A 27,576-nucleotide genomic window follows, 5' to 3' on the forward strand; every position below is an offset into this window, starting at 1 on the left:
GTATTTCCTCATAAGCTTTGTTTCTTTTCTTTTGAGAATTGATCTTTATTGTAAGCTTTTGCTCAAATTTCTTTCAAAGAAACTGTTGTAAGAGTTATTGCCTTGTCCCATGAAAAGGCTTGTAAGGATACCACTCAGCCCATAAAAGCACAGGTTTAGCTTAGCCTTTAAAAACTGAGATCTTAACTTAGTTTATAAAAGTTAAGGTTCCAATTTAGCATGTAAAAGTTAAGATTCTACCTGAACCTGCAAAAATTGTGTGAAGGTTATAGCTTAATCTGTAAAAACTAAACAATCAATGGACTGTTGAATTCTTTGATGAGGAGCCAAAGTAGTGGATATAGACAGTTGGTCGAACCACTATAAATATTATGTGCATTATTTGTTCTATATTTCTCTTTACATTGTTTTTCATATGATGTGTATCTTCAATTTATATTTCATGCATTGTTTTTGGAATCACATAAGCATGAGCATTTTCATTCAACATATTCAGTAGTAATTTTGAAGTCAACAATGTTAAACATTGTCAATCTTTATTTATAGTAAATGTTTTCCAAGACATGAGAGTGTTCAAAATAGTTTTTAAACAAATATTCATCAATTTGAAAAAGTTTTTGAAACACCCAATTCATCCTTATTTTGGGTGTACACTCATATTTATTTTCAAATTGTTTTGAAGCTTGGTACTGAGTAAAACGAGCATACTCATCAGAAGAAATTAAGAAAATCTTATTAGTAAATGAAGGACTGGTTTCACGAGTAGCGATGTTAGTAACTTGTTACTGTGGTGGTTTCTCATGGAGTTTCCAACACGTATGTTTTGTGTGATCAATTTCACCACAATGATAGCATGTGGGCTTGATATTATTATCTTGTCCACGACTTCCATTCCTACTTGTATCACTACCATTCTTGCCACTACTTCTATTTCAGCTACTCTTATCACCATGATTTTTTATTTCATTCTATGTTCTTCTATTTACAAGTGCAGTATTATTACTAGGAGAAGAAAGCCTAGACACCTCTACTTGTAATACTCGAGTAAAGGTATCGAAAAGAGATGCAATCTCTGGACTTGACAGAATCTATGTTCGAACAACATCAAACTCGGGCTGTAGGCCTATAAGAAAACTCATAACAACCATATACTTATGTGAGATTATAGAACCTTTACATTGTTGTTGAAAAGAAGAAGAGTGTTTAGCTCTTCATATACCCGTTTAAAATCCATAAAATATTTAGTGAGAGTCCTGTCTTGCTCTTGGAGTCGATAAAACTCCTTGCATACATCATATATGTGAGAAACATTTCCCTTTCCAGAATACAAGAATGATAAAAAATCCATAAGTTCTCTGATAAATTCATAATGATTAACCAAATCGTTTACCTTTGTGTTAATAGAATTTTGCATATGTAGGAATATTTTGGCATCCTCTTGCAGCCACTCCTTCTTTGCAACAACATCAGATTAAGGCTCATCAATAAGTTGATCATCCCTTTCGATACTTTGAAGATAATCCCGCACAGTTTTACACTAATCTATGTAGTTTCAACCACTAAGTCTATGTTCTGTGATGTTTGTTATCATATGAACAACATCAGAAATCACAATCTTCATATCATTTTGGTATCAACCCTTTCTGTTGTTTTGGTTGATTCTGCTATTTTGTCTACCATCCCACTTCACACTAGGATTTTCGAATATTCTAGACAAACTAGAAATGAAACACATGAGATAGAAAAGACACTGACTCAACTAGACTAGAACACGAAAAAAAAAAAAATAGAATGATGACTCAATTAGGTCACGTTCAAATTTCATTTCAAAAGAGAAGGACACAGACAAAGAACTTGAGACTCAATAGGGTTGCACCAAGAACACAGGAAATCTATGGCTTTGATACCATGTTGGGAAGAGAAGTATTATCTTCAATCTCACACACTCCAAAATTACATTATACAAGATATATATATATATATATAATTTACTGATCCTAAATTAGACCCTATGGTCAACCTCTACTAAATTAGATCCTAAAATCATGTTTTGAATATTTTGTCTACTTTCTATATTTATGGTGCACTAAATATTTTTAGTTGTCTGTCTTTCTATATTTACAGCACTTATGTTTAGTAACACTTATTGTTTTGCCTTACATAGAATTCTTAATATATGGTTATTTCCTTAACTATATTTTTTCTCATAAACTAAGATATGTTTATGAACTTGTGGTGCAATAATCATTGAAAAATGATTTTCTTTTTTTACATTTAGGCTTCATTTTTTTGGGAAAAAAACACTTCAATTTTATGTAAAACACTTTCCGTGTTTTCCTATATTTGGGACCAGAAAAATAAGGAAGTCAACTGAAAGTGATTTTCAGTCAATAGAAAAGCAATTGTTAAAGGGATACCTTCTTTCGAAAAATGACTTCCCATATGCAAAAAAGGAAATCAAAAATTTTCAAACAATGGAAATGGTTTTTAGTAACATATTTAAGTTACATCCAAACAATAGAAAACACATTTCTTTCTCTCTTTTTTTTCAAAAAAATATTTTTTTAAGGAGACTAGTTTCAGGACACTCTCCCTCAAATAAATGGAGGCTTAGTTATGAATTTTCTAGTGAGACATATCTAAATTGTTTAAATCATAACACTATTATGAACATATCTATTTTGATCGTTTCCTAAAAATATATAGGAAACAATGTATTAAACTATAAGAAAATTTCATATGATAGGTACAGAAGTCTAGTTTATAGAAAACTTGATTTCAAATATTTCAATTTTTGAGAAAAATGATATTCCCGATTTGATAACGACTCTGCGGTGTAGTTACTTGGTCATACCAGTTCAATTAGAATCAAATTTGAGAAATTCAACACTACAAGAAATTTAGTATATTGTGACAAAAATAATTGTGATGCATTAAATTTTGTCACGAAAAGTATTTTTTTTGTGACAAATTTGTGACAAAATAGAGTTTTCTTATGCCAAATTCAAAAAGTGAGTAAAGTTATGACAAACTATATTTTAACAAAATATTTTATCATAATATAGTGATGTAGATAATTTATAATGATAAAATAATTTTTGTCACAAAATTTTGTAACATGAAGTTGGCGCCGAAATTTTTTGCTCCAATTCAACTTACATAATATGACAAAATAATTTTGTTACAAAAAATTTTGTCACAATATTTAATTATATAAGATGTAATTATAAAATTTTTTAGTCACAACAAGTAATAATTTTTATAACAAAAATAGTTTGCCACAACATAGTATTATAAAAAAAAATTGACAAAAATATGTACGTCACAAGAAATTAAATTTTTTGTGACAAAAATAATTTTATTAAATTTATTTTTTCAACTTGTAGCCTATCTTTTTGTCATGAAAAGTAATTGTGATGGATTAAATTTTGTCATGAAAAGTATCTTTTTTGTGACAAAATTGTGACAATGGAGTTTTCTCATGCCAAATTCAAAAGTGAGTAAAGTTGTGACAAACTATATTTTGACAAAATATTTTGTTATAATATAGTGATGTAGATAATTTATAATGACAAAATAATGTGTTACAAAATTTTGTCACATGAAGTTGGCGCCAAATTTTTTGCGCCAATTCAACTTACATAATATGACAAAATAATTTTGTCACAATATTTAATTATATAAGATGTAATTACAAAAATTTTTAGTCACGATAAGCAATAATTTTTATAACAAAAATAGTTTATCACAACATAGTATTGTAAAAAACAAATATGACAAAAATATGTACGTCATAAGAAATTCAAAATTAAAAATTTGACACAAAATTTTGTTGTTTTGATTTGACACAAAATTTTATTTCACATTTGTTGTTTTAATTGTTGCAAAATTATATAATTGAAGGGCACAATAAATCAAAATTAGAGTTAAAAAAGGTGTCACACAGCTAAAATGACAAAGTTCATAAATATTTTTATGCTTTAAACAAAAAATAAATAAAAAAACATATACATTGTAAAATTATTAACTAAAAAACAATGATATGCAAAAAAAAAATGTTATTACAAAATTTATAAGATGTAATTACAAAATTTATTCATTTAATAATAAAAAATAAATTTAGCCGTGAAAATTTTTTAGAAAATGTATAAAAAAAATTTAAAAAATATATATTAACTCTTCTTTTTATTTTTTAATTAATTTATTTATTTCAATTAATTTAATCAAGATATTATTTAATAAAAATTTTAGGTGAAAATTTGATCTCACCTAAAAATATTATTTTCTCATGTAAAATTTAAAAAGTGAAAAAATTGTAACAAAAAATATAGAATGGATATATGTATATAATAATAATAACAATAATAATATGTATTAATATTCTTAATTATCACCAAATTTATTCATTTAATAATAATAATATGTATTTATCCTTGGGTCACTCGATTCAAATTGGATAGGACAAAAAAGAATAAAAAATATATATATTTATTATTTATTTATTTATTTAAGTTAAAGATTATATATTATTTTCTTTAATATCCGAACAACTTTTCGGATTTTCCTCAGCACGTCTCCAAACAGTTTTTCGAAATTTGCTGCATGAGTCTAAATGCTGTCGCGAAATTACTGTGCACGACCAGATGCTCTACTTTTGGTTATCTCTCTCTCTCGATCTATCACTTGTATAACTTCATCTCCAGTGTCTCTTAGGCTCGCTCCAGTCCTCTCTCTGTCTTTCCCGTCCGTCGCTTGCAAGTATTACTTTGATCTACAAAGAGGTAAGTCTCGCACACATCTATGATGTATTCATATATATGTCAAATTAATTTTATCACATTAAAAATTATGTCAAATAAGTTTTGTCACTATTTAAATTGTGACAAAATATTTTTGAATTTTATGACAAAATAATTTCATTGGTATTAATATTTTCTTACTAAAGAAATTCGTCACTTGTGTGAATTATTGACAAAAATATTTTTGTCACTATTGAGACATTGAGAATATGAAAAAAATATTTGTCACCCTTTCATAATTTTGAGAAAAATATTTTTATCACATTTTTTAATTTTATGATAAATAATTTCATCAATATTCATATTTTCTTACAAAAAAAATTGGTCACCTATACTAATTACTGACACAAATATTTTTGTCACTATTGGGTCATTAACAAAAATATTTTGTCACTATTGAATAATTTTGAGAAATTTATTTTGTCACTATTTCTATTTTATCAAAAAAATATTTCTCACAATATTAAATAATTGACAAAATTAATTTTATCACATTAAAAATGATGTCAAATAAATTTTGTTACTATTTAAATTGTGACAATATTTTTTGTCATAAGATACATTTTGTCACGATAAAACATATGATTTTTAACTAAAATTTGAATTTATTGTGACTAAATAGTACCTATTGTGACAAAAAAAAATCTTTTACAACAAAATAATTTGTCATAATAAGTTGATTTAAGTGACAAAATATTTTTTCTCACAATAAAACTGTTGGTATTGTGACAAAACTCAATTTTGTCACAATATACTTATTAAGATAAGTTTGTTATGACTAACATGATGACAAATATTTTTGTTATAACAAGTATGTTGTGACAATTTTCATAGTTATTGTGACAAAATATTTTACTACAAGAAACCTAATTTCTTGTAGTGAACCATTAATAAAATAAAATGAGTTTTGGATGTATTTTAAGCCATTAAGTGAACTTTCTAATAGTGTATGGATCATGGTTAGTCAAATACCCAATATATAGAAGTGTTTGAGAGTAAGAGTAAAACTATGAATAACCAAATTTAGATAGTTTTTTAAATGGCTAAATGTGACATTGGAAGTTCATATTTTTATACAAGTTTGTTTTATGAGTTTTTTTAAGTTGTTGCAAAATTTTCATGAATTTTAATAATGATTTAGGTACTTTAAATATTTAACTTTGATAGAATGTCGAGACAACCATATAAAGAAAAATCATATGAGCCTTCTAAGTCCAAGGGTGGACTAAATATAACTTAAAAAGAGTATAAAATGGTGATATTGTTGAGATTTTATCTAAACACGTTTAGATACATTAAAAATTTGATTATCACCTATAGTCGTGATTTAAAAAACAAATTGTATTTTTAAATAGATCAAGGATGAAACTTTATAGTGATCAATGGTATGAATTTAATCAAATAAAAAAAACTTCAAAGATTTACTAGAACAACAAATTAAGAAAATTTTAATTTAACAATGAAAATTATAATTATTTATTTAAAGAAATTCTCCAATTTTCAATATAGTAACACAGTTGAGAAAATAAGGGTATTATAAAATGTTATTAAAACAACCTTAGTGAAGAGACACAACCATCACAAGAAGGTTATTCTTAAGTAACAATCATGGGCTTCTCTCCAAAGCTTTGGTTTTTATGATAATTGAGCCTTTGCCGTAAAATCTGCATTATTAATGACATATGTCATTAGTGTTACTATTAGTCATTAATTTGTAACGATAGTTAACCAATTGTAATTAAATATATCAATAAAGAAGTTTTTAGTGACTATTTTTAATGGTTGAGATGATCTTTATTAAATGTCATATTTCTTGTAATGAGTGCCAATCAACATATTTAAAGACCTATTGATTATTACAAAACATTAGTCGACTATAAATATACTTTTGTCGACCAAACTCATTCTTTTAGAGGAAACTATATTAGTAGTTAATTTTGGTTGATGAACAAAATATTGAACAATAAAATTACAAAGAATGTTGATAAATAATTATTTCAAGCATTTTGGATTCACCAAAAACCCAAATTCTTTGTTCCTTTTTAGGCAAGAATATGATGTAAATATTTGAAAATATTTTCGATGATTGATTTAATAAAAATTATTTTTGTTATAATTAAAATAACTGACTATATGATTGAGGTTAACACTCCTCATCCTATTTATTTATTTTTTAAATTTATTTTTTAAATTCTGATTAAGTTTCGTTTTTGGAATTATTTTTATAAATATAATTTTAATATAATTTATTTAGTGTTAATTAGATTATTTTAACTTAATTATTATGACTTAAGTAATTAAGAGGGTATCTTAGCAAAAGAACAAATCCATGGAGATTTATAACGCCATTTCTAAATCCAAAGCCAAGGGATCTCCATGCATCTAACCTAAACTATAGGCAATTTAAGTGAAATTTAAGTGCAATTTACCCTATAGGAAATTCATCTTATGGGTAATATTTAGTGAGTATAATTTAGTTTTTTTTGTTAGTTTTACAAATTTTATAAAAGGATAAATCTTTGAATAATGATAATAGATTAATTTATTATAATGTATGGAAAATAGATAAATAAAATAATATATAAAACACATTTTCAAAAATAAAAAGTTACTTCAGTTAATTAATAGAATATACATATATAAATTTCATAACTTTTAAAACCCTAAATCTACGAGCCCGCGCACGGTAGCGTCAGGCGTCAGCCGCCTTTAGAGACAGACCCGAAAATATCAACGCTGTTGGGGGAAACGCGTGGCGTGAGAATATTAGCCCGTAGAATATTTAACCATCATACGCAGAAGGGAGGAAGATACGGACTCGTATATACTATATATATATATACATCCTCTTTCCCCCTCCTTCGCGTTAATCGTAAACCTCGATCCCAATCAATACCTTCCGCCAACACGTTCTTCTCTCTCTCCCTCTCTCTAACGAACTTTCGATTCGCTTCGGATTTGTCCGGTGATCGCTCGTAAGGGCATTCTAGGGCTCATCAACAGCGAATTTGGCTTGTTGCTCCGTGAAAGATGTCTTTCTTCTCTTCAATCGCTTCCAGCTTGTCCAATTTCGGCAGCACAATGCAGAAATCGGTAACCGGGTACGCCCGTTGATTCGATTCCATTTCCTCGTCTTTCTTATGTTTGTAGTCGAGATCCGAATTGAATAGTTGCGGACATCCTGTGGTGTTGTTTACGGTGCTTTTTCTCCTTTTTTGAAATTTGGGGAAGATTTTACATTTTTTACGCCGAGTAGACTTTATCTCCGTTTATCCGCTATTGCTGGTTGTGATACTTTTTCTGACCACTAGCAGGATAAGGGAGTCTTTCAAAGGCGATGATCTAATTTGAGCGGTTTCAAAATTTTATTAACTTTGTGATGTCTTTCTTTTGTTAATGTTTCTTTTGCAGTCTTGAGAATGCTTATAGAAGTAATTCTATTCCACTTTACGCGCAACGCGATTTAGAGTCCTACTCTTGCATTCATAGTTATATGCGTTTCGTACGGATTATTCTGTAAAATGATGCTTGGTTAATCACAATAAGCTTAGTAGTTGTGTTATAGTGTTAATGCTTTTTTACGAGAAGATGCTTGGCTAGTGAAGATAGCTTAGTTTTATGACTTATTGCAGTCTCACAGAAACCTTGCTTGGGGGATTAATGGGGTGGACTTGGTGATCTAATCATGTGTCCCATGGCCCCTTATTTTCTGAACAGTAGATGTTCTGAACCAGAAGTGCGGTCCCTTTTAATGGGGAGAATTAGTAGGTACCATGTACTACATGAGGACAGAATGTATCAGATCTCCGTTCCATACAATTGCCTAGCCCTATGGGCTTTCCCTTTGGGATCAAGCATGCTCCATAAAGTCTTCCTTTGGAGATCAACCATATATCCTTGTGAATCTATATTTACAATCTCATTTCTTTGAACTCATCAATTGCATTTTGTGGTGTATCTTATTTTTGGAACAAGCTAGTGGCAAATGTGGTGGTACCTTGGGTTGGTTGCAAGAATTCTTTGTAGAGTGTTGCCTATGTGTTATGGATAAGGATGGTAGTAACATCTTGTGGCTCAGTTGTTGTAATCCTTTTCCCAAGCACCTTATTATTTGCCATAGGAGCTCTCAATATGCTAGCCTCCATATAGATCCCCCATTGGAATTTTCTACCAGTTCCAAACATGTTTGATGGCTGCAATAGTTCCATTGATTCTAATATATTAGAGACAGACTTTGTATTGGGATTTTATTGGTTTTGTGGAATAGAGTTTGGAATCAAGGGTTTGTTAGGCACTTATCTTGTTTATTTGATTCCTATCTTGGTTGGTTGATTAGAGCAAAGATGTATAGAAAATGAAAGGTATCTGTCTCATGGTCTAGATCACACACATTGGGATATGTTTGCATAATCTTAATATCTAGTATTCAAGTATTGGTGCCACTTCATTACAATCTTGGCTAGCTTGGTACTGGAGATTCAAGCTGCAACTCATGACAATGTCCTTTGAACATTTACTCTTTAACATGGTTTGGCACTATAAATACAAAGTATGGACTAATTGCACTTTCCCATTTCTTCAACTTAGGTTATTGATTTCCTTTGTGTGTGTGTGTGTGTTTGTATATAAGAATTGCTTTAACTCTTTTTCTTCTTATTTTGGCAGTTCTCCTCTAGCCGATCATATGTTAAACAATACTTCAACTTTCTTCCCACCCACACTGTATTTTTCCAGGGAAAGCAGTTCCTAGTGAGCAATCACACCAAAGAAGTGATTATCCCCGCCTCTCAAGAAGTGATTATCCCCACAGGCTTCCAATGCTTTGAAATCGCCAACAAATGACCTCCCTCTTGCTGTCAAGCTACAACTCTAGTCTTGTGATACCAACACATGATCTCGTGACACTACACAAAGTATTAGTTAATTGATCTTGCGAATGCTACCATAACATATAATTTTTTCTTAAAAGAGAACAATGATAGAGACCTCATGTTCATTGTAAAAAGAGGAGTGCTAGGATCAACAACTCATTGTTTTGCACCTTCTTGTGTAGTCCACTCCAAGAATGGGCTCTCAGTGAGCTAGGCGTTCTAGCGATCCAAGATGCCACGTAAGTGCTTTGGCTACTGCTAGGTGAGGTTTCCTTCACTCAGGCACCACCTAGGCGAGCTCCTCTAATGAGGAATTAGGAGTTGTAGGCTGATGCGTAAGCTGTAACCAATAAAAATAAAAAAAGAAAGAAATTGGAAGGTCATCGATAGAGGAGGCATGCGAAACGTCTCAAGAGTGTAAAAGTAAAATGATGAGGAAACGGAAAAATCAGAAAGAAAAACAAACTTGACCAGGTTTCGCTGCTGTTATGTTTAACCAACACAAATCCACTATGAGTTTATTTCGATTTCTCCACGTTTATTGTTTTTCAATAGCTGTAATGGACATAGTCTTGCAAATATGAGGGAGGTGAGTTTGCGAGGAGTTGCCGGAGGCTTGTTGGAGATGCCATGCGTTGGGAACCCTTGGCACTTCTTGGTGCATGGTCGACCCTATTAGGACCCTAGTCCTAACTAAGGCTTTCCTTGAAGATAGAATTGAGAGTGAGGGAGAGAATTGAGAGTGAGAGAGAAACTGTGTTATGATATTCTAATAATTTTGATATGATTATAGTTATTAAAGGCACAAGGCCTACTAAGGTGCAAAGGGGTCTTGGAGCCCAAGGTGGGAGGTGCAAGGCAAGGAGTGCGCTCGGCAAAGGCGAGGCACATTGAGAAAAAAATATAATTTAATAAAATATAGGAAAATTAAAAGAATAAAATCAAAATATAATAAATTAACAAGTATTCATCATCAAATTCAAACATCAACAATTCATAATCAAACAAAAAAATTCAAGAAAAAAAGCACAACACTAATAACATCCAACATCCAACATCAATCATCATTAATCATAAGATGATCTTCTTGATCATAATCATCATTATCATCATCTAAATTATATTGGTCACTTGTCTTCCAAAGGCTTCCTCTTCTTCATATTCTTCTTCAAAATCAATATCTTCCTCCTCATCTCTAAGTGTTAAGAGGATACTAATCTTTGATTGAGAAGAAGATTATAAAATTTTGATTATAAAAAGAAACCTGAAAATTAAAATGTATAATTTTGAAAAAAAAAAAAAAAAGAACTCAAGTGAACTAATACCCAATTGAAAAAAGAAAAATAAAACAAAAGGTAAAAAAATAATAGTGATAATCTTTATTTTTTAAGAAGAAAAAAATCAAAGAGAGAGAGAGAGAGAACCAAAATAGAAGAAAAAAAGAAAGAGAGGGATGAGATGAGAGAGAGAGAGAAAAACCATACCTATTTTAGTTGTAGCTGCTCATTTTTCGTTGCAGTCGGCCCATCATGTCGGAAGAAGAAATGTAAATTGCTCTCTGGTGTCGTAAGAAGGAGGAGAGGCTTTTAGGGCTTTGGGTTTGTTTTCATTGGGTATTTAGGGCTGGGGTTTTCTCACCTTTTTTTAACTTTCTTTTTTTAAAAATATATATATTAAAGATATGAGAGGTGCACACCTCAACAGATAGGCGCGCCCCTCTTTAAGGTCGCCTCACCTTGGGGGTCTAAGGTGCAAGGGTCGGAGCCCCTTGCGCCGTAGGCGCACCTTTCATAACTATGAATATGATTTGCATAATAGTGGCATAGACTATATATAAAGGTATCCGACTGTTATTTTACTACAGTTACCACTACTCCACTGCTTCCCCATTACTCCGTAACTATTAATTAATTGTAAATAATACTCAACTTCTCCTAATTCATAACTGTAAATAAAAATAATTTCCTAATTCATCTATGTCATGACATTCCCGCCCCCTTAAAAGATTTCTTGTCCCCAAAAAATCACAGCAATTGGCCACTATTTCTTCATCTAATCCCTATTTTCACTATCTGATTTATCCTTCTCTTGTAGTCAACAGACTTAAGAGTCAAATGTAGTTTAGCCACTTGCACCAAATCCTCTACATTGTTAGTTGCCAAGATATCTCCAACAATATCATCCCCAATAATAGAAAGGAACTCAAAGTTCTCTGCGAGCCAAGATCTGATTTGGCGTTGCAACTCACCAACTAGAGTATGAACAAACAAAACAGCAAGAGCCTCATCCTCGATAGCAAAACTTTTAACTTCTTCAGTTATTTCCCTTAGCTTTCCTCCAGTTACATCTTGTCTCCAAGTTTCCTTAAAACTTTGAATCTACTCATCAATGAGAGCATTCCTGTTAGGATCTTAATGCATAGGAGAGCTCCCAGAGTTCCAATCCTAGAGATAAGCAAATTCTTCAGACAATGGACTAGGCACCAGGGGTAATGCAATGGACTTTGCTTTCTATGTCAGTCCATCTAACAGTTTCTCATTTATTTCTTGTAACCTCTTAATAAGCACATCATGATATATTAGCTCTTCTTCTGGTTTCTTGGCAACCGCAATAGAATTCTTTTCAACATTGCTTGTTTTAGAAACTGATTGAGCCAATTTCTCATTGTGAAAGGCTGGGTCTCCAATTGTCATAGGGACTAGTCTCCTTTTTTGAATAATTAGATCAGAATATTCCTTAGTAAGTAATTCTGGTAGGAGACTAACCTAATATCGTCTGGTCATCATAATTATGAGCTCATCTAGTTTCCTTTCAAATCTATCCATAGAAGTTTCAAGTGCCCGGTAACCATTAGCCATGGGGAAAATCCGAAAAGAACTAGATCTGAAGCCAAGGAATTGCTTTGGAATTGCCTCCAATAACTGCCTTGTTTTGATCGAAATGAACTACTAAGAACCCTAGATCACAATTGAGAACCGACTGCTCTGATAGCAAATGTCAAGACCCTAGTCCTAAGGCTTTCCTTGAAGATAGAATTGAGAGTGAGGGAGAAATAGAATGAATTGAGGAAGAAACAAACAAAATAATAGGGAGAAACAGATAGAAATGAGGGAGAAACTGATAGAACTGTAGGGGGAAATAGATCGAAAATAGGGAGAGAATTAAGAGTAAGAGAGAAACTGAGTTCTGATATTCCAATAATTCTAATATGATTCTTGAAACAGTGGCATAGCCTATATATAAAGTTATCCGGTAGTTATTTTACAGTGGTAACCACTACTCCACTACTTCCCCACTATTCCATAACTGTCAATTAATTGTAAATAATACTCAACTACTCATAATTCATAACTGTAAATAAAAATAACTTTGTAATTCATCTATGTCAGGACAGACCCTTTCGGCTATACTTCTCTCCACCGGCAAGCTCGCCTGTGACAGGCAGCCCTCTGGTGGCCATCCCTCCCCCGATCTACCTCTTTAGTATGGTGCACTGTGGTAATCTAAGGGTTTTCGCTGCTTTCATACTGAGTTTTATGTGTTACTGTCGTATGTGTGTTGCGAAGGAGAGTTGCTGCTTAGTGCTCACCAATAAATTTTGTATATTGAATATAATATGTTTGTTTGTTTTCTCTGCTGAGATAATGTTTGTTATATCTTATATGACTTATCTAATAACGTAACATTGTTTGCTTGTTCATAAAAGTTATATGACTTATATTTTGTGTTATTGTTATATATTTATATTCTTTATTTGCTTGCTTTACCATAACGTTGTTTGTTTGTTATTATAATATTATTGAGGTTATAACTTATATTAATTAGGTAAAGCAAAATGGTTCATTATGTTTGGAAAATATTAAAAAAAATTTGTATTTGAGAGTAGTTCAGATGTTTTATTATTACATTATCTGATTATCCTTATCATATTAAATATATTTATTATAATTTTTTTTTTTTTTTTATCAATTTAGTGCTTCACTTTGATCAGACAAGTGCTTGTTTGATGCCTAGCTCCTTGGGCAATATAATGTCATGGTGCCTTGCGGGCACCTTTTGCCCCTGACTAGCTTGCTGTCACTGCTGTCTGCCTTGCACTTATGTTTTTTTTTTTACATTAATTTCATGTGCATTGAATTTACTTTCAATATTTTTGTTTTTACATGCTATGTAAAAAGCATGTATAGACCTTAAAACAAACTCAAGTATTTAATTATTGTTCAAGTTCTATTTTTTAAATGTTCTTCATACATTAATGCTTTTTTTTTGTGGTTTCTCTCATGTCACCAGAATATTTGTCCCTAGAATATTTTTGTTTCTTCAGTAATTGAAACATCAATGAAAATGAAGTTTTGATTCTTGTTTTTAGGGCCATTTGAAATGGAGGTTGGAGTTGGGGTTAAGAGTGGAACTGAGTTGGAAGGATCCCTTCTTTGACCAGTTTATAGGTACAGATGGTTTCAAAGTCAAAGGGTATAGGTGATTCACATCAAACCCATGTACAGGTCATCTTTGTACTATCTCCATGATTCAGTAGTATTATGCCACTACCGCTATTTTGTCACTGTTTTACTCAAGGGGTATCTACAACGCAAGCCATACCGAAGTACACCTTGGGTCATGTCTGTACTGTCTTCATGATTCAGTAACATTGTGCCTACTGTCACTCCTCTACTATTGATGTGGTCAGCCATTACTGGATTTTTGAGCCACAACTCATGACCGCATCCATTGGATTGGACATTGGCTCTCTGGTGTAATCTTTTCCCTATAAATATGGTGTGCAAACATCCATCAACACAATATTGGAGCTGACTTACTAGGGCTCTCTGTTTTTTCACCCAACTCAAATTCTTGGATGTCACCCTCAGTATGGCATACTGCTTCATCATCCACCCCCCAATCCTAATTCCTATAAATCTGTCAATCAATCTCAGCTTTCCCTCCAACTCCCTCACCCTTATCATCTCTATTTTGATCATATTTCAGACTTTTCTCCCTCCTTAAGCGCATCTCATAGCCCACACTAAATGAACAAGGAATAAATAATGCCATTACTCAAATTTAGTCCCTAGGTATTCCTTGTCTTGTGAATTATCTACAGGTGTTGCTAATCTTGTCTGGCTTTCAAGCATGCTGGAGTGTCACAACAGAATAACTGATTTATCCCTTACATCATATAAAGTGATAAGCATTTACATCGACTATTCTGTTTTCTAAGTAATTGCAATAAGTTGATTGGGGATGAGATTTTTTTGGTCTGATGCCCTTACTTGCATTGTCACTTACCAAAATCTTGTATTTTCTTCTGCTATTTGAGGCTGAGTTCAATTCTCACGGCTCATCTATGGCATCCATGTTCATGATGGTTGTTGACTATGTCAGTTTCGTGTGCTGGGAAAAAAAAATATACTTCTCATTAGCCTGTGATTTCTCTCTCCAGTTTACTGGGTTATGAAGGCCTTGAAGTTATAAACCCAGAAGGAGGGACTGAAGATGCTGTAGAGGAAGCACAAAGAGGAAGATGGAAACAAGAGGTGAAATGATTGTTTTCCTCTTTGATTTCATCTTGCTGATTCAAATTTTTGTTTGTTGTAGAATTTCCTGCTCCATTATTCATCATCTTATGTACTTTTTCACATTGTAGTAGGCTTTTATATAGGTTAAGAAAATCTAACACGATTATCAGGTATGGTTGAAGATGACCGGGCAACATTGAATCTACTTTATACATAAAGGAGGGTTCTGATCCTCAATTTTTTTTTTTTTTTGCAGGTTAGAAATTTTTCTAGGGAACTTATATCTTCTATTAGTCTGGTCTCAGCATGTCATGTCGACATGCAGTACCATCTACATATAACTTGTTAGCAAATCTTTTTCTCTCTACTACAAGAAAGTAGAATCTTTTTTATATTTGACAACTTTCCTTTACCCTCAAAATTGGATATGGAAATGTTTCCTTTAACATGTGGAGGAGTAGGAGCCTAACTGCACAATCCTCAAACCTTTTATGTTGCATCTTCTTTTTTCTGCATTCTCATTTGAGTTTTTGCTTATCATAGGATCGGGACAGTTACTGGAAGATGATGCATAAATATATAGGTTCTGATGTTACATCAATGGTAACCCTTCCAGTTCTTATTTTTGAGCCAATGTCAATGCTTCAGAAAATGGCGGAGGTTCGTTATACTTATAGCACAGATGTCTGCTTTGAATTGTTGCTGCTGTTCTGGTGGCACATTACTGATTCTGAATTGATTGTTACAGTTGATGGAATACCACTACCTTTTAGATCTGGCAGATGAATGTGAGGATCCCTACATGCGATTGGTTTATGCCTGTAAGAGTACTTTTGCACTCTCTCCCCTCTTCTTTCCTTCTCTGCATTCATTTTCTGGTGTGGAACTTACAGTTCTTAATTGCAGCATCCTTCTTTGTATCTGTCTATTATGCCTTACAACGAACCTGGAAGCCATTTAATCCAATTCTTGGTGAGACATATGAAATGGTCAATCACGGTGGAATTACATTTATTGCAGAACAGGTGAGCTTGAGCACATTCTGTACAGGATATATTATTTGTTTCTTTCCTCTTTTGTTTGATAGATTTGACAAATTCCCTTTGACTGCAATCAAGAAGGATTTATTCTTTTCTCTACTTTCTTAGACTAGCAAGACTTTCTTGTTGTATGGTATTTTATAATGATTAGCAATTCAATCAAACTGTCTTTTCTTTCTTCTATACTTTATATCATCACACTACCGTTCTTAATAATTGGAATTCTCATTGACTATTTTGCTACAGGTTAGCCATCATCCTCCAATGAGTGCTGGGCATGCTGAAAATGATCATTTTGTTTATGATATAACTTCAAAAGTGAAGACCAAATTTTTAGGAAACTCACTGGATATCTATCCCCTTGGAAGGTAAAGTTTTTGGATTTTTCTCTATGTATTTTGCTAGCAAAGGTGAAGACCTCCCTTACCCTCTTGTAATTTAACTTTTTGAAGGTAAAATTTAGTATGTAGAGAATCAGAAACCTTGTAGTTTCATAGGTCCAAGGATTATACCTTTATGAGCACCAGTCACAATATGAGCTGAATGTAGGTTGAAAAATTTGACGGGAAGTGTTGTGATGACCAGAAGAAAATCTAGAGAGGTTTGTAATAAGTTGGTTTTAAGCCAGAGCAGGTGAGATCAATTGAAGCCATGATTGATCTGGCCTAGTTAATGGCCTTACTGGAGTCTTATTTATCAATCTCAAAATGCTGCTCTGATTAGGTTATCACTATTTTCCTTTTAGGCTTTGACAGACTGGATATCTTGGTAAGCTCTAGTATTTGGCAAGGTGATACAGATTGACTTGTGTATTTGTTCTTTCATGTGGTTTTCTTATTGGGTTTAGAAATCAAATGTTTTAGTTTGCAACAAGGAAGTCAAAACCCTGTTAGGAAGAGGAGTTCTATGAAGTGATATAAAGCCACCAAATTCTTCTAATTCCTTGAAGAATGTTCTAGAGTAATTTCAAAGATTTGAAGCTTCTCTGGGCTGTGATGAAGTTACAATCTTAACAACTATAATGCAGCTTACTTTTATAAAAAACTATAATGCAGGACGAGGGTTACCCTGAAAAGAGATGGCGTTGTCCTAGATTTGGTGCCACCTCCCACAAAAGCTAACAACTTGATATTTGGACGAACTTGGGTTGATTCATCAGGTGAGATGATCTTAACCAACTCGACTATGGGCGACAAAGTTGTGCTGTACTTTCAGCCTTGCGGCTGGTTCGGGTATGATGCTTATCTATCATTCTGGTAATTTTGTTGGTTTTGTGAGTGAGTTCATACATGAAAGGCATGCTTGCTGCCTGTTCTTTTCCCTGATAAAAATTCAAATTTGTTACACATAAACACACAGCTGATTTTGTCTCTTGATATGAGTTGGAAAATATTCCATATTGTTGTCATATGTTAAATCCATTTTCCCTGTTAGCCTTTATGTGTGTATGTCACACTCATTGAAGCTACTAATGACCTGCTTAGACACTTTTGACAGGTGGCCATAAGGTACCATTTAAGCCTTTATTCGTATTTAGAGAATGATCAATTTTGGCCATCATGTTCTGTCTGTTTTTCTACTTTCAATAACTACTATTATTCCTGCCTTTATTTTATTGTTGATCCTTGTGGGAAGAAGTTTACAATGGGCAAATTATTTTTTGGGGTCTTAGTATGTGGATGAATAAAGCACGGGTGTTTTTGACTCATTCTGATTACAAATATCAGAATGTGATGCTATAGAAGAGTTTTCTCTTATTAGAGGGACTTTCAGCTCAGGCAGGAGTGTCTTCTTAACCTCCTTTGTCTGGTTCGCAGCTGTTAGTACCACTTGGTTGTTTAACTTTCCTGCAGTTTAAAAATTTAAGGCCAAATATCATCATTGTTATTCTTCCAGTGGAAATTATGTTGAAAATGAGACAAGTTTTCTTGGAAGTCATTGATTTTTTTTCTCATTCAGATATCATCAGGTTGTACAATTGATTAAACACATTAGGAATTAGGGTCTAGGAAGAAAATTAGTTGTCCTTTCACCTTGGAATACAATGAATCTTTTATCCTCATTTTATGCCTTTGCATACTTCTGTATTTGGTGCAGGGCTGGTCGATATGAAGTGGATGGTTATGTGTATAATGAGGCTGAAGAACCCAAAATATTGATCACTGGGAAATGGAATGAGTCAATGAGATATCAACCTTGTGACATGGAAGGAGAACCCCTGCAGGGCACTGAACTGAAAGAGGTTAGCTGTATTTCTTTTCCTTCACCTCATGCCTTTCTGATGGCTGAGACATTTCCTAACATTTTGCTCAGCAGTATAATACTTTGAGGCTTTTATATAAATCTTATTACCTCAATCTTGCTGTTAGTCACTTTTGACCAGACAGTTGAGATCTCTGCAAAGCTGTACCCTTTATATATTTTATCATACAACATTTTCTTTTGATTAGAGATTTCCTCGCCTATCTTGTTGATATGAGAGGTATAAGCAGATAAGAAAGGCATATTATCTTAATTCAATATTTCTAAAACTATATCTGACAGCAGCCCCGTGCCATCAGCTTTTGGGGTAACAGCAAAATTTCATTCTGTGGGTAGTGTTTCTGCATGTTCTGCCTGTTTATTTAGTGAATGCAAGGGAATTTCACTATTCGAGGTACAGAAACTATTATTTATCTTGCGTTTACCTAGATAAGTATAGCTCCAAAATGTTTATTAAAGAAAAGTTAAAGACGTTCCTAGTACCAAGGAAGAAAAGAAAAACAAAAAGGTAAACAAATTAAGTTTAATCTCTAGAGTTGATTCAGATTACACATCACTTTGTTTTAAACTGAGAACTTGTTAATTTTTTTTATGTTCTGTCCTGCATGGTCGGCTGGTTAATTTTGTTGCTGGATTCAGCTGGATGACTGCTCAAATACTGAAACCATCTGTAGTGCATAAAATAGAATTACATCAAACTATAGTGCAGTATACATTGGTTTAAGGGTCATTCTTTATATAGATGATTAGCTCCTGCTTAGTCTGTCTGGGAATTGCTGCAACCTGATTATTAAGTACAATCTTCTATAATATATATACGTATATATATTCCTGTTATTAGCAATAGATGCATGCAAATAATGTCTAGAGGTTAGATCTGCACTTGGTCTTCCTGTTGTACTGCCCTTCCTTTAGTAGGAAAGCATAGATGCTGTCCATCTATTATTCTAATGGTTCTGTTCCATTACATTAGGAGAAAGCTCAAAAATATCTTAGCTCTTTTTGGCAGTTCAATGTGTAGTTGACCTCATAAATAACTATTGTTTGATCACGTAAACCCCAAGGTAATTTTGAAATGCTGCTGCCATGCAGGTCTGGAGAGTTGCGGAAGCTCCCTCAAATGATAGATTTCAGTACACGTATTTTTCACGCAAGATAAATAGCTTTGACACTGCACCAAAGAAGTTACTGGCATCAGATTCTCGCTTGCGCCCAGATAGATATGCACTTGAAAAAGGTGATCTGACCAAGGCTGGTTCAGAAAAGAGCAGGTCTCTCTCTCTCTCTCTCTCTCTAAGCGTGTGTGTTGGGGGGGGGGGGGGGGGTGTAGTTTGAGGGGTCAAAATGCAAATAAACCACCTAAACATTCAGACTGAATGATGGGAAGAACCCGTACATTTCAGAAACAGGGAAAAAGGAGAAGCAGCTTAAAAGTTTGATTATTCCTGTTAAACAATGGGCTTTGTGCCTAATGTAGTGTGTGCCCAACCCTTCCAATTCATGTTCTTTTTGAGATCTAGGCTGTTTTGGCCACGTTACCTTGATGTAGTATTTATTTATAAGTGCGTTAACCTAGAAATGTGATTATTACCTCAGGGCGAATGTTTTACATTGCTAGTTGGGTTATTTGATTGAAGATCAAGATTCTCATGCCCCCTCGATTATGTTCTTTCTCAAGTAAAATATGACATACATATGGTCATAGCATGATTTAAGTGTTGCCTATGAACAAGAGTTTGTAGTCACCAGATCTCAACTTGAAAGAGTTGACAGACCTTGGCATGGATTTATGGTTTTTGTTGCTTCTGTATTTCTTCAGACTGGAGGAGAGACAGAGAGCTGAAAAGAGAATCAGAGAGACGAAGAACCAACAATTTACGCCAAGGTGGTTTGACCCATCTAATGAAATTGCTACAACACCTTGGGGTGACTTAGAAATCTACAAGTACAATGGAAAATATAGCGAACATCGGGTTGCCATGGATAGCTCAACCAATGGTGAAGAGGTTGACCTCGGATCAACAGAGTTCAATCCTTGGCAGTTTGCGGACTTAGCTGCGGAATAAGATATACGTCGTGTATGTTTGTTTGTATATTATTTTTCTCGTAGTTATCTTTGATTCTTAGATGCCAATAGCCCCGTAATGGATACTGTTAATGTGAGCTGAAGCAATTCTCTATATTGATTTATGCTCTTTTTTTCTTGGTTTATTTCACATTTGATGATTGGTCGCTTTCACTATGGTCTGCCGTGCTTCGTTCATCATGTTTTTGATTTCTATTCTGAATGACTGGGCACAGGGCACGATACAGCTTAATGGCTGAAGTTGGTTGAGTTGCTTTGAAAGACTGGTTTTTGGCCGTTGAGCTTGAAGCCCCATTGACATGCTAGTAGTGGGATTGCAATGCATATTGGCAAAAAGCTGCCCCACTAATGTTGTTTATGTTGTTAGTGGGGGTTGCCAAATGGAATCTTGGTAAACTTCCGCTTGAACCCGAAGCATTAATAATGTATTGCACTACCAATGGAATCTTTGTGAAGCGAAAAGCAGTCCCGGCCACATGATGGTTGAATGTCCTATAAATCAGTGAGCACCATCACTAATGTGATTAAATCATAATCCAACCATCTCTGGCACTTTTCAAGCACTGTAATTCGTTGGCTAGGTCTCTTTAACTTAACAAGATGCTATTCCCATTTCCTCCAACTAAACGAAAGCATGAACAGAAGACTACCTAGCCTTCCCTGTTGGTATTGTCTGGGGCCCTGAAGTGTTAGTCGATTTTTTCTTTTTTTTTTTGTTTTAAAGATACGACGTTAATAAAATTTTCTGATATCTCGAATTAATTGGTTATTATCATGTATTAGCGGTAAAAAGTAAATTTATATTATTATTTTTCTTAATTTTATAAACATAATTAATTTAAGATATTAAAAAACTAGGTTGAAGAGATGCCTCAGGACTCAAAATATTTTCTTTCAGTCATGGGAAAAGAACCGGGGGAAGTCCCCAACTTATTCTATCAACATGTACTATGGCCACTATATGATATTTTTGTGAGATACACATTAATATAAATATATATATACAAGTATCACTAAAAATATGAAATATGCAAATAGCATCTAAATTATAATGCATTCCATGGATGGGCACGAAGTTAAAAAGAGGTGAAGATGAGAGAAAAGATGGGACACTTTTAGGCATATGATGTTCATTGCTGCTGCTTTGGGTCGTTGAATTGGCAAATGCTTGCTTGTGGCTGTGGGTCCTAAGATCGTAGAGCGCAGTATTGGATTGCACGTAGCTCTAGTAGGGAGATTCTAAAAAGAATCCCATGTGGGGCATGTGTTCGAAGGTAATAATGATTTTGTGTCCGAGCTTAGGTTTTTCTTCTTTTTAAGGAAAGGGTAATTTTATGCATGCTTAAATTAGTTTTAGTGTGTGTATAATGAATTTATGTGAAAACATACACATTTGAAAAAATAATAATTAAAATTTTATTTTATAGTAAAAAAAAAATGAGATTTAAATATATAAAATTTTGGGTTAAAAGCACCTTCCAGATAAATACTTTCCAAGTGTAAATCAGTAATAGAAGACATCAAACATATCAAACTAAATTTATGTTAAAAAAATAAAAGGCTTGAAATTAAGTAACTTGATCAGCAGCAGCAACTGGTGCAGTATTTAATAAGAAATTCTCAAATTAATATTAAACCCAAACAAACCATGTCTAATTATTTCCCCTTCTCCATTTACACCCAAAAAAAAATAAAAAGAGAGTTTGTGCGGCGGTAGATTCATTATTTATTTATATATGGTGTGAAGGTTTACACTTAAAACACATTATTCACTAATAATTCATTTTGATTTTTGGGAGGATATATCGTTACCGTTAGCTAAAAGGGACTGACTGTCCAAATCAAAACCTCGTCCGGATCTGTATGTCCCCTGCTCCTACTGCGGCGCCCACTGCTTTTGGGAAAGCACGTGACACCACTCATCACACGCCACGTACTCCACTATAACCATGCATGTAAAAAAAAGTGATGTTGAGTGTTTGTTGGGCGCGCCTAAAGCGGGGGGGGGGAAGGAAAGTGGCTTGCACTCTTCTACTGTACTGTCCTGTCCCATTCCCATTCCCATTCACTCTAAAAAAGAAAAAAATAAAATAAAATTATAAATTAGTAGGTAAAGTAATAAAATGAATATTTTATAAATTTAATATACGGACAAATGTAACATTTTTGGGTGGTTTACTCTACATTAATAAATATTACTAAGGACTTATTATTTGGGATCTACAAATATATATATATATATATAGCATTTTACATATAGAATAACTTTCTAACATTAATTATACTATCACTATTTTTATATAATTTTTTTTAATATTTTAAAATAACTCTTCCCATTAAATTAAAAACCAAAGGTGAATGTAGAAATAATTAATTTAAATCATGAAAAGTTTTAAGTAAAATTTACTCTATGCTCCACTCCACGTATATATATATCATTACATATATAAAATTATTTTACAAGTGTTAAGGGTAGGGTATTTATTAATCGTGATTATAAAAATTGACCATAGAATATACAACTTAATGATAGTTATGCAGTAAAAATAAAATAATAAAAACACCTTCTTAATCACTTATATTACTATAAAATAATAATAATAATTATTATTATTATATTGTTTTAGTAATACATAGTTTTGCAAAAGGTTTAATTAAACGGAAAGTGAGCTGCTGCGGCAGGTGGAATTTAACGGCCTAACTCAACGGCTGCGATTTCCTCTCTCTCTCTCTCTCTCTCTCAACAGTAAACAAAGCCTTCTTCAAGAACGATTCTTCACACTCCACTATCGTCATCTCTCTCTCTCTCTCTCTCTCTTTGCTCGCTCTTGCTAGGGTTTCCATGAGGTACGTTATCCTGTCTTTGTTCATTGTCTTCTTCTCTGCAAGGCAAGGGATGCTTTTGTAGCAGCCAGTGCTCATTTTCTGAGCTTTTGGAATTAATGGAGGTCTCACATACTGGGTGATATCTTTCTTTACTGTCTCTGAATTGTATTTATCCAAATTAATAATCTGATTCTGTCGAAAGCAAAGCCCTTTGAGTGTTGTGTTTGACTTTTATTCGTTCGTCAGTTACAGGGATTTTTCGGACCTTTTTCTGAGTGTATTTTGGGTTTCCAAAGCTTCCTTTCTGGTCCCGGAAACAAATACATGCCCTGTGCGGGATCTTAGGGCACATATTTTACTGGATTTGGGGCTTGAGAATTTCTACTTGGAAACAAGGCTAGCAGAGGAGTATAGCTTAGAATTACCAGTTGGGATGTGTTGACCTTGGAATTTAGGCGAGTGTTTGTGAATCTAGAGGATAATGGATCCACGAGCTCGTAGATTATTGGGTTCCATGAAAGGAGTCCAATGGGACAATCAATCTGTATCGAATCTGCGCAATCCAAGCCTAGTTGTTGCGACCAGATATGGGAACAGCTTTCCCAACCACAACTTTGAGGGAATCCAGTTCCCTCCAAATGATGTCTCATTGAGTGATACAGTTCCGAGTTCGACTGTGACATCGGAGGAGGATCCTCACGAGGACTGTGATTTCTCTGATGCTGTGTTGAGATACATAAATCAGATTCTTATGGAAGAGGACATGGAAGACAGGACTTGCATGCTTCAAGGGTCGTTGGATCTCCAAGCTGCAGAGAAGTCGTTCTACGAGGTGCTCGGCAAGAAGTATCCGCCATCTCCTGAAAGGGACCGTTTCTACGTTGACCAAAGTAGTGAGAGCCCGGATGGTTATTTGTCTAGGAACCAGACTGATTCCAGCAATAGAAGCCATGATGGTAGCAATTACTTTGTTGATGCAAGTTGCATTAACAATTTATCTGGCTTTGCTACCTCTCGGATACCTAGCCTTTCTGTCAATAGTACTTCCGGCTTGTCAAGTAGCTCTTCAAATACTCTGACCAGTATTACTGATGGGTTCTTGGACTCTCCTATAAGCCCTCTTCAGGTAGCTGATCTGTGTAATGGAAGACAATCTATTTGGCAGTTCACGAAGGGGGTTGAAGAAGCTAGCAAGTTCCTGCCAAGAAGTGAAGAACTTCTAATCAATTTTGATGGCAATAGGTTCTTGTATCAGGAGCCAAAAGGAGAAAGTAGCGATGTGACAGTTAAGATGGAGAAAAAGGAGGTGGGAGAGACCTTACCTACTGGGTTGAACGTGAGGAAGAATCCTCACAGGGATAAAGTGGACTCAGAAGAAGAAAGGAGAAGCAAGCTGGCAGCAATTTTTCCAGATTCCATAGTGCGGTCGGAGATGTTTGATAAAATCTTGCTTTGTAGCAAGGAAAAAGCTGCGTTCTTGGAAGCTTATCGTCAAGCGTTGAAGGACGGAACAAACAAGAAAATTCAGCAGAATGGGCAATCAAAGGGGCCGACTAGCAGAAGGGGTCGTAAGAAGCAAAACGGCAAGAAGGAAGTGGTGGACTTGAGAGCTTTCTTGATTCATTGTGCAGAAGCTGTTGCAGCAGATGACTATAGGAGTGCAAGTGAACTACTAAAACAGATCAGGCGGCACTCTTCTCCTTTTGGAGATGGGAATCAAAGATTGGCTCATTGTTTTGCTGATGGCCTTGAGGCACGCTTGGCTGGTACCGGGAGCCAGATTTACAAAGCCCTCATCAGTAAAAGAACATCAGCTGCTGATTACTTGAAAGCTTACCAGCTATATATTGCATCATGCCCATTTAGGAGGGTATCAAATTTTGTCTCGAACAAGACAACAAAGTTAAAGTCGGAGAATGCAATGAGGATCCACATTATAGATTTTGGTATACTCTATGGCTTCCAGTGGCCTACTTTCATCCAACGTATCTCAGAAAGAGAGGGTGGACCCCCAAAGGTACGGATTACTGGGATAGAATTTCCCCAACCAGGCTTCCGGCCAGATGCAGGAGTTCAGGAGACGGGGCGCCGGTTAGCAGATTATGCTCAGAGTTTTAATGTCCCATTTGAGTTCAATGCCTTGGCAAAGAAATGGGATACCATCAAACTTGAGGATCTAAAGATTGAAAAGGATGAATTCCTTGTTGTCAATTTTTTGTACCGCTCTCAGACCCTACACGATGAGACCGTGCTGGCAGGTAGTTCAAGAGATACGGTTCTCAATCTAATAAGAAGAATCAATCCTGACCTCTTCATACATGGGATTGTCAATGGGGCCTATAATGCTCCTTTCTTTGTTACGCGGTTCCGGGAGGCTCTGTTCCACTTCTCAGCACTGTTTGATATGCTTGAAGCTAATGTTCCTCGTGAACATCATGAGAGGATGCTCATTGAGAGGGAGATCTTTGGGAAGGAAGCTCTGAATGTTATAGCCTGTGAAGGTTGGGAGAGAGTTGAAAGGCCAGAGACGTATAAGCAGTGGCAAGTCCGGGTTCTGAGGGCAGGCTTCGTACAGCTCCCTTTCGATCGGGAGATCATTGCAAGGGTAATGGATAAGGTGAGGCCAAGATATCACAAGGATTTTGTGATTGATGAAGACAACCAATGGCTGCTGCAAGGATGGAAAGGCCGAATCATTTATGGCCTTTCTTGTTGGAAACCTGTTTAGAAAGGGATACTTACTGGTACCAAGTGTTGGGACTCTCACATGTTCACGGGAATATTTGACTAGCCGAAAACCGATGGATTTGCTGGCCTACCAGGTGAATGGAACTGATTTTGATTGTTAGCTCTGGCTGCTTGTTAATCATGCCAAGAAAAGGCCCATCTTATGATATGGCAGATAATTTAGACACAATCAAAGTGAGTTGCCTTGTTCCTTATCTTTCATATTGAGGGCTATTGTTCAGTGGACGTTTTCACACTAGGATGACTAGAATTGTGACATGTATAGGGGTAACCATTGAACACTAGAAGATGTAATTACTAGAGAGATTTCTTGATGCTGTTTCTTGTGCACGAGTCCACGGGTTCTTCAACGAATCCTGCTCTGTGTTCACAATTACAGGCCAGTCTACTCATTCAGGAACTTTGGGAGGTTTGATTGAAGCAAGATGAAAGGGTGCTTTCTGTAGCCATGCAACAGTGATGTTGTTCTCACTTGTGCCTTGCACATCATTGATGTGGAATTATGTTGTTTTCTGTAGTGTTTTCTCTAAATCATGAATCTCATTCACCGCATTTTTAATTTATGGCCAGCGCCAAAGCATATGGTCCCACGTGCACCTTTTTTTATGGTTAAATTGGATCAGACAGAACCTAAGAAAAAAAAGAAAAAGATCAGATGTAATACTACTTCAATTCTCATTCAAAACTATTACTTAAAGATTAAATTCTTGATCTCTTGGACCAAACAGAAACTCCTTAGGGCACGAGGCTCCTTTCCTAGGGTTGGGAGAGCTTAGATTTACTTTTACATTACAAAGAGGTGATTTTCACAACTCAAATTCATTTACATTGAAATTTGGGTGTAGAACAACAAAAATAAAGTGAAAACAACGTACGGATATTGTCAAGTTTAGATAACATAGATGAAACCATTCTTATTATATCTATAGGTGCTTATTTTGATTTATGTTTTATATAAATTTGGATCTAAGACGACACCGGCCGTATTTGAAAATTTTTTGGACCTGGAACCGATCTAATTGCAGGTAAAACTAAACTAACCCAGCCCAACTATATTCTAGTTTGGCCAGCTTGGGTTTCAATTTTAAAATCTATTTATAATAACAAAACTTTATAATTCAAAACATACAATACAAAAATATTAAGACATAGGAAACCTGTTTTTAATATAAATTCTGTAAAATAAAAAGTAAAAACTGAACCAAATCAAACCAATCCAATCACATTGGTTTGGATTGGTGGACTCATGAGCACTCCTAATTTTTACTTTACTCTCACAATTTTCTTTTCGTTTGTTTTATTTTGTGTGTGTGGTGTTGGGTGGGGGGATCCTTGGAGTTGGATTGGACTTCCCAATCCAATAAAATTGGTAATATTTGCTTTGCATTCTTCATGGACCACTATACTGTCTCCAGAACTTTTCTT

General features: G+C 34.3%; 2 protein-coding genes across 4 annotated transcripts; both read left to right on the forward strand.

Annotated features, from left to right (window-relative positions):
- The first annotated feature begins 7,638 nt into the window (after positions 1-7,638).
- LOC127788563 (oxysterol-binding protein-related protein 3C-like) lies at positions 7,639-20,702 on the forward strand. 3 transcript variants are annotated; one of them, XM_052317005.1, is made up of 11 exons: positions 7,640-7,900; positions 13,065-13,168; positions 15,114-15,207; positions 15,733-15,849; positions 15,938-16,010; positions 16,096-16,214; positions 16,476-16,597; positions 17,285-17,461; positions 18,327-18,471; positions 19,584-19,762; positions 20,311-20,702. In XM_052317005.1, the coding sequence occupies exons 4-11, from the start codon at positions 15,754-15,756 to the stop codon at positions 20,555-20,557; spliced, it is 1,158 nt and encodes a 385-aa protein (XP_052172965.1). In that variant the 5' UTR covers positions 7,640-7,900; positions 13,065-13,168; positions 15,114-15,207; positions 15,733-15,753; the 3' UTR covers positions 20,558-20,702. The 3 variants fall into 3 exon arrangements, with proteins under 3 accessions (XP_052172963.1, XP_052172965.1, XP_052172964.1); XM_052317003.1 differs by lacking the exon at positions 13,065-13,168 and having other exon boundaries at positions 7,639-7,900; XM_052317004.1 differs by lacking the exons at positions 7,640-7,900; positions 13,065-13,168 and adding an exon at positions 14,153-14,175.
- Positions 20,703-23,285: 2,583 nt separating this feature from the next.
- Positions 23,286-26,712, forward strand: LOC127788415 (scarecrow-like protein 9). The gene is made up of 2 exons (XM_052316645.1): positions 23,286-23,424; positions 23,650-26,712. The coding sequence occupies exon 2, from the start codon at positions 23,885-23,887 to the stop codon at positions 26,129-26,131; it is 2,247 nt and encodes a 748-aa protein (XP_052172605.1). The 5' UTR covers positions 23,286-23,424; positions 23,650-23,884; the 3' UTR covers positions 26,132-26,712.
- Positions 26,713-27,576: the final 864 nt, after the last annotated feature.

The sequence above is a fragment of the Diospyros lotus genome, chromosome 13 (assembly GCF_014633365.1).
Source record: "Diospyros lotus cultivar Yz01 chromosome 13, ASM1463336v1, whole genome shotgun sequence".
Classification (NCBI taxonomy): domain Eukaryota; kingdom Viridiplantae; phylum Streptophyta; class Magnoliopsida; order Ericales; family Ebenaceae; genus Diospyros; species Diospyros lotus.

Excerpts from the sequence above, each read along its gene's own strand:
- LOC127788563 (XM_052317003.1), top strand. The coding sequence starts at position 7,830 with ATGTCTTTCTTCTCTTCAATCGCTTCCAGCTTGTCCAATTTCGGCAGC. Across the intron at positions 7,901-15,113 it reads ATGCAGAAATCGGTAACCGG|TTTACTGGGTTATGAAGGCC; the intron begins GTACGCCCGTTG and ends TTCTCTCTCCAG. Across the intron at positions 16,011-16,095 it reads CATGCGATTGGTTTATGCCT|CATCCTTCTTTGTATCTGTC; the intron begins GTAAGAGTACTT and ends TCTTAATTGCAG.
- LOC127788415 (XM_052316645.1), top strand. The coding sequence starts at position 23,885 with ATGGATCCACGAGCTCGTAGATTATTGGGTTCCATGAAAGGAGTCCAA.